The 7,499-nt window shown below is 41.0% G+C and overlaps 1 protein-coding gene across 2 annotated transcripts; it reads left to right on the plus strand.

Annotated features, from left to right (window-relative positions):
• Nucleotides 1–578: 578 nt before the first annotated feature.
• Nucleotides 579–7,296, plus strand: LOC124998602 (solute carrier family 23 member 1-like). 2 transcript variants are annotated; one of them, XM_047573008.1, is made up of 12 exons: nucleotides 579–715; nucleotides 1,301–1,441; nucleotides 1,669–1,826; nucleotides 3,352–3,511; nucleotides 3,722–3,903; nucleotides 4,089–4,209; nucleotides 4,317–4,473; nucleotides 4,782–5,035; nucleotides 5,147–5,311; nucleotides 5,385–5,493; nucleotides 5,934–6,029; nucleotides 6,543–7,296. In XM_047573008.1, exons 1-12 carry the CDS (start codon nucleotides 668–670, stop codon nucleotides 6,797–6,799), a joined length of 1,848 nt encoding a protein of 615 aa, XP_047428964.1. In that variant the 5' UTR covers nucleotides 579–667; the 3' UTR covers nucleotides 6,800–7,296. The 2 variants fall into 2 exon arrangements, with proteins under 2 accessions (XP_047428964.1, XP_047428965.1); XM_047573009.1 differs by lacking the exons at nucleotides 579–715; nucleotides 1,669–1,826 and having other exon boundaries at nucleotides 1,307–1,441.
• The last annotated feature ends 203 nt before the right edge of the window (nucleotides 7,297–7,499 follow it).

Consider the following 7,499-nt stretch of genomic DNA (forward strand, 5'->3'; position numbering starts at 1 on the left):
GAATTGCTTCACTGTTGTAATCATTCCCAATATGAAACCAGAATGTGCTTTTATCTGACAATTTCCCAAATAAGTAGCCACACCAGCCTCAGCATATTAATCGGTCTTCACATTCTCCGCCTGAGTGGGGGAGGCGCCTTTTCTTTGAAGGCCTAAATCTTTTTATCTAACAATTTTGTCCTGCCAAAGGCTTCAGAAAAGCAGCACATGCAACCCATGATCAAACAAAGCACCAGATAGCAACTGTCAGCGTTATCTCTGTGCTCAAAATGTGTTCATTTTCCTTAACGTGAGCTGAGCTTACAGAAGAAAGGAACCTCCACCCACTGTGGTAACTATCCACCCACCACCAAGGTATGTATCTATCCATACATACATACACATTCATGTTTACAGTGTTTAAGGTGACATAACAACTTATATTGTGTTTTAGGTGTAGATAATCAACAGGAATACCATATAATAATTAACATGAATGCAACTAAATTCGTTCTGGCATGAACATACGGTACCAGGCGGAAACACAATAACACAACACAATAACTATGTTTAAAAGGTCAATAAAAGGTGACGTCACGTGACAATGAGTAAATCATTTCCCCCTTGACTGTTTGTGGACGCCTTGAGATTGTCATTCCTTGTCTTGAGGATTTAGCGAAGAGTCACCATGCGTTCAGAAAAGAAAAGCTCCGGGCAGGACAATCTCGGATTTGATGTGAGTACAAGATGGCAGATAAAACTGTTCTTCTACCCAGTGTCCAAAGGGCCTTGGAAACATTGACTTCATGTTGGGTTTTATTGTAAAGATTTACGTAACCTTGTGCTTACTAATAAAGCTATGCAGTAGTTATTCATTTGGAATGATGGCAGTAATTTAGGATGACAGTTTTTAAATGTTTGCTTTTTTTTTTTAATCAAAGCTCACACAATTCATTTGTAGGGCAAAAAAATGTGTTTTTAATAAGGCTTTACATTTTTAATTTTGTTTATTTTATGGCTTCTCACGTTGCAACCATTGGAAAAGGCGACAGCAAGGTCTATGTAAATTGGATTAATGTGTACTAGTCATTAAATCCATTGGTATGTCTCCAGGTGAGCGTTTTCTTGCCTGTTTGTTAAGAAATGCTTAGTGAGGAGAACTTAGTCCTGATGGTAGAATAATCTTTCATTGTATTGTAGTTGTCTCCTTCTATTTGTTATTTTACCTATTTTTTACCTCTTATTTTACCTGTTTGTCTGTCGTTTTGGATCTGTATCTTTGCCAATTTTTTTTTTTTTTTTTTATATTGCACTTATGCAGATGGATTTACGTTCTCAGCCCAAAGCAAAGGCAGAAGAAGACTGTGTGAGCAGTTGTGTTTCAGATAAAGACAGAAATAAACCAACCTATTGTGTAACTGATGTCCCGCCTTGGTACCTTTGCATTTTCCTAGCCATTCAGGTGAGTGTAATCTATGCTGGTGATATTTTTATGATCAACGTCATTGGGGCTATAAAAGTAACATTCCTCCACTTGATCACAATAACATTGCAAGGTAATTGTGGACAGTGGTTGCAAATGCATTCCTTTTTGCCTCATACAGCATTTTAGACTTTCTAGGTGTGTACTATTAGTGGCAATGTGGCTGGATGCATGCCATCATTTTGTTTGTTTCTCCTCCTCTACAGCATTACCTGACAGCATTTGGTGGGGTGATCTCCATCCCTCTCATTCTTTCTGAGGGACTTTGTCTGCAACATGACAGCTTGACCCAGAGCCACCTCATTAACACCATTTTCCTTGTTTGTGGCCTGTGCACCATTCTGCAGGTTACCTTCGGTGTCAGGTGATTAGAATAATAAAGTTAGTCTGTGCCACTGCCCATCCTGTGAAGTCCCTAAGAAATGGTTTGCCGAATGCTTCTTGTGTTCTAAAAACAGCGCCTCCCGAAAAATCCAGTCTGCTCTGAGTGGTCAAATCCGAAGGCATGTACAGGCACCATCCAAACATTTCAAAGCCAAGAGCTGAAGCTTTGGGGAAAGGAGGGACATTGGAGAAAACATTTAATTGGCTGTAAAATTTATATACGCCCCCTGGTACAGGATGAGTCATCAACATTTTTAAACCTTTTTCAAGGAAATAATCTTTAAAGCAGCATCATATACTTATGAGGCATTAGTTTTATGGGACAGATACTGCCTCATAGTATCAGCTATACATTGGCATGGTGCAAAACATTTAAATGTCAAATTAGATTTTTTTGGGACTAGAGACAACAAGCCGGTGCCTCCAAATCACATGACCAATTTAAGAGCAGCAAGACGCAGCATCACTGAATCGGCATTTCAACTTTTGTAGAAAGTGATAACTTGTGTTGAGAGGCCAAGTAAAACTAGACTTATTATAAATAATTGACACCACACTTTTTCCTGCATATTTCCCTCATGCTGGTGCGCGTCTGGTGCACGGAGAAACGGTGAAAAGCAAAACGCTAGCAAGCGGAGATTGCTAGCTAGCTTCAAATGCTCAAAAACAAACAAAAATACCCCCTTTCCTGTAGATGATGTGTCAATGGTTGCTAAGGAAGAGGGAAAAGTTGTGTGATCGTCGCTTTATTCAGTCATTTCCTGCATTTTTATGGAAATAGTTATAAATGTTTTGGTTGTTTGAAAAGTTTGTACATAAGCTTTTGTAATTTACGCTTTAATTTTGCATTCTAAGTTATAAAAAGGGTTTCTTAAACATGATTGTGGTTTTCACAGTAGTAAATCTAACTTTCAGTCCAATGTATTAATTAATGCAGTTTGTCCAAATAATAATAATAATAATAATAAATATGATTATTATTATTATTATTATTATTATTGTTGTTGTTGTAAAATGACACAGGTTGTGCTGGAAAGAATGAAGCCAAACAAGACAAGGTGAAGAGTTTTTAAAATGAAATATAAAGGTAAAGCTTCCCTACAGCATTCTTACAACCTTGAAGCTCTATTACTCAACATAAAACCATAATCAGTAACTTGAAACCTGAAAGATTAAACTGTGAAAGGTTGGTCACACTGATAACAGAAAACTGTCACAGCTTTTTAGATTCAGAGGAGATAAGCACAAAGAATAATTAATTTTACTTCAGATATAATACATGTAGCTACACGTTAGCTACACGCTAGCTACGTCAAGGCAGCATCTTTACCATGATGTCTCAGAATTATTTTCAACTGAACTGAATTAAGTGCACATTATGTGCCGATTGTGTCAAAATTATGGATACAAGCAAGCATCTGCATTGTCTTCTGTATTCCTGTTCATTAGTAACTCTTTTCCAATCTGAGAGAAAGTTATTTCTCTTTTCTGTGTTGCGCTTGTAGACTTCCCATCCTCCAGGGGGGTACATTTGCCTTGGTGACTCCTGCTATGGCCATGTTGTCCATGCCAGAGTGGAAGTGCCCAGATTGGACCCAGGATGCCAGCCTGGTCAACACCTCCTCCCCTGAATACATAGAAGTGTGGCAGACCCGCCTGAGAACAGTGAGTCATCACTATGTGCATCCATAGCTTCAGATAAAAGCTGGCCAACAAATCCTTAACTTCTGCACTTCTGCAAGGTTCATGATTAATTCAGTGAGCACATGTGCTTTCTGCTCTGGGAAGTAACCAATCATGTTCATTGTCACTCAGCGAAAGAAAGAGCGCTGACATTAAAGCTAATGTCCTTGGTTATTGTGTTCCTGTCCACAGCTCCAGGGCTCTATCATGGTGGCCTCTGTCCTCCAGATCCTGGTTGGCTTCTCTGGCCTCATCGGCTTTCTCATGCGCTTTATTGGCCCCCTAACCATCGCCCCAACTGTCTCTCTCATTGGCCTGTCTCTGTACGACTCTGCCGGAGACAGGGCTGGCAGCCACTGGGGCATCTCTGCCATGTGAGTAACCGTAGATGCTGTAGATTTAGCTCTGACCTTTCACCTCAAGAGGTCACAGACTAAAATGACAATCGACACTAAATTCCACCTTGTAATGTCATAGTCCACAGAAAAAGGCCCCAAATTGAATACTTCAAATATGAGTTATTGTTCTTTAATGGTCATGCCTCTTGTCATATGCACAGGACCACAGTGCTGATCATCCTGTTTTCTCAGTACCTTCGCCTCATACCAATCCCGGTTCCTGTATACAGCAAGACCAGAAAACTGCACACCTCAAAGTTTTATATCTTCCAGATAATGCCTGTATGTCTTCTAGAAACGCATCATCAGCAAATTTTCAAAATAATTATTTCAAGGTCCAAATTTGATGAAACACACTAAATCTGATACTAATATTAGATGTTGATTAGATTCTTCTGGGCATAGCGGTCTCGTGGTTAGTCTGCTACCTCCTCACCATCTATGATGTCCTACCAGCCGATTCAACCCGCTATGGCTACCTGGCTCGCACTGATGTGAAGGGAAATGTAGTGGGCGAGGCTTCCTGGTTCACATTTCCTTACCCTGGTAAGCTCAAGGCAAAACCACGCTCCCCTGAAAGATATGTACGGAAGTATGGAAGAGTATTCGGGGCACCCATGAGAAAAAAATGATTGGTGGTACCATACGTATACAGTACTGCCAGTTTGAATGTCTACTTTATGGCAATGTATTTCTACTTTTTTCAGACTTTTTTCAACCATGCATGATGAAAAACAAATCTACGTCCTCTAATTTTTTCATTTATTTTTTTTTTTCTTATGGGTGGCCCTAATACTAATACCATAGGCGTGCCGTAGACCCCTCAACAACCACTAATCTGACTTTTCAATCAGGTCAGTGGGGTGTGCCGATGGTGAGCCTGGCAGGTGTGATTGGCTTTATGGCTGGAATAATATGCTCCATGGCAGAGTCTGTGGGCGACTACTATGCATGTGCCCGGCTGTCAGGGGCGCCCCCTCCCCCGAAGCACGCCATCAACCGGGGCATTGGCATTGAAGGGGTTGGCTCATTGTTGGCGGGGGCCTTCGGCACAGGCAACGGCACCACTTCTTTTAGTGAGAACGTGGCAGCACTTGGTATCACCAAAGTAAGGCATATACATACTCATTCTGAACTTATAATTTAATGTCCATGAGTCGGTAAAATGGAGAATATGGGCATACATATAGCATGATGTTTGTGGTTTGTGTGGCGACAGGTGGGTAGTCGAACAGTGATTTTCCTGAGCGGAGTCTTCATGATTTTAATGGGGATACTGGGCAAATTTGGAGCCATTTTCACCACCATCCCCAACCCTGTGATTGGAGGGATGTTCCTGGTCATGTTCGGAGTCATAACTGCTGCTGGAATCTCTAATCTGCAGGTAAACGACAGCATAACATTTGTTTTTTGGCGGTTTTCGAGGGCTGTTTTGCTAATGTCATCTTGTTTAACAGTCCACAGACATGAATTCTTCTCGGAATATCTTCGTGTTTGGTTTCTCCATGTTTTCCGCTCTCGTCATTCCAAACTGGATCCATAAGAATCCGGACAACCTGCAAACGGGTAAAATTAACACACTAGAAACCTAGGTTTACTGGAGCCAGTAGGAGAGACCGAAAGCAGTTCAAGGGGTATTTATTTACAAAAGGGCTGAGTAGATGTGATCAGAGTTTAACAGGCAGTCGGAGCCCAATAGGTCGGTGTGAAGGGAAGGTCGGTTTTAACCGATGGGAGATGTGGGCAGGAGTCTGCCTGAGGAGATCTGTTGGCGGATGAGGAAAAAACAGGATAAGTGCAAGGTACAAAAAGTTTGCACAGCTCCAATCTGTATTCTGTATTTTAAACAGAGAGGATTGTATATAGTTGGTAATCCCACTACTCACCATCAACAAACCCCACTGGAACACAGACAGTCGTACCAGTCAAGATTTTTATATATATTTTATACATTTTGACTATACCACACTGATAGTTTTCTGTCTTGTCTTTGGTGTGTGTCTCAGGTGTCAAAGAGGTGGACCAAGTACTGCGCATATTGCTGACAACCAATATGTTTGTGGGAGGCTTTCTTGGCTTCGTCTTGGATAACACAATTCCTGGTAAGCTGAAGGAGTTAATCATGGCTGCATTAGCACACTGCTTGATGGAGCATCTACATAGCTGATAAGTGATAGCAATAAAATACCATAAATACGATACATGTGTTTCCATAGCTGGAAACATTAATCATAAATATACCTGATTGACACGCGCAAATTGTTTATTCCAGCTGTGGTTCAGTGACTGACAGATTAATTAACTTTAATTAATAGATGAAGACAGCCCCACACTTTTAGCTTCGCTGCTAATATCAACTGCCGCTATGAAACTTTCTCCACCAGATGATTAACCCACACTGCATATTCCTGAAAGAAAGGGTTGGATCAAGTGTTTACATGATCACTGCTAATAAAAAACAGTGTCCATGTAAACACACTAACTGTGAACATGCAGTTTGGTGTTTTGTTTCATTACTAACACTTATCATGTCATTATCTGAATCAGCTTTTCTGTGTGCCATCATAAACACAAGTGTGGCAGTTTCTTCTAACAGCTTTTCTGTTTCCGTTCAGGGACTAAACGTGAGCGTGGCCTCTTAGCCTGGGACAAAGTACATCTCGAAGACTCTGACAACACCTTTGGAACTGAGGAGGTGTACGCCCTCCCCTTTGGCATAACCTCTTACCTGCGATCCAAGTCTTGGGTACGTTACATCCCTTTCTGTCCACGGGACAAACACGGATCTCAGCACAAGACTGAGGACAGTGATGTGCCACAGAGCCGGGGGACTGAGCACGGTGCACAGGTCACGGAGGAATTTGCTTTCTAAGGACTAAACTAGCTGACATTAGTGTCATGAAAAGGACTTGATGTTTGCATTAACCATAACCATTGTTTTTAACTGAAGAACATTGAGCTGCTGCATTCATTTGAGTTCATGTTGATGCTGATGTTAAGTGAAAAAACAAAAAATGTAACTGCTGAATGCACTTCTGGCAACCAGTCACATTCAATATAAACTGACTCCAGCAAGATCATCTACATCAACTGATACCAAATGCAAAATGATAATAATAATGTATATTTATAAATAGCACTAAGCTGAGTTTATTGTAGAACACATATAGTAGGTAGAGGGTCAGTTTGGGGGTCCTTGGCCTGAAAAACGCTGAAGACCCCTGATCTACGTCAAACCTGCCAACGTGCAGTGAGTTTAATTTTGATGTGCGCACCTATTTGAGCCTGTCTACACGAAGAGACACATAAATATCTGCTGCAATCACTTTCTGTCTGTACCGATTAAAAGAGAGCTTCCGAACAATCAAAGAGTTGCCTTTCTTTGTTCTTCCATTACTCAGAAATGTTTCAAAACCTCACAGCTGCACACACACACACGCACGCACACACACAACAAAGAGCTGGAATTATGTCCTCTCCACTCTCCTCTTTCAAAGGAAATTAAATTTAGCCTGTGGATAAATTTATTATCTCACAGCCCTATCTCCACATCGATTCAGGCCGCTGCTAAA

Source organism: Mugil cephalus, chromosome 21 (assembly GCF_022458985.1).
Source record: "Mugil cephalus isolate CIBA_MC_2020 chromosome 21, CIBA_Mcephalus_1.1, whole genome shotgun sequence".
NCBI classification, from domain to species: Eukaryota; Metazoa; Chordata; class Actinopteri; order Mugiliformes; family Mugilidae; genus Mugil; species Mugil cephalus.

What these genes read in the sequence shown, in the direction of transcription:
- LOC124998602 (XM_047573008.1), top strand. Translation starts at nt 668, where the DNA reads ATGCGTTCAGAAAAGAAAAGCTCCGGGCAGGACAATCTCGGATTTGAT. An exon ending in AGGACAATCTCGGATTTGAT is followed by an intron (nt 716 to 1,300) that starts GTGAGTACAAGA and finishes GCACTTATGCAG; the next exon opens with ATGGATTTACGTTCTCAGCC. An exon ending in GGCAGACCCGCCTGAGAACA is followed by an intron (nt 3,512 to 3,721) that starts GTGAGTCATCAC and finishes TCCTGTCCACAG; the next exon opens with CTCCAGGGCTCTATCATGGT.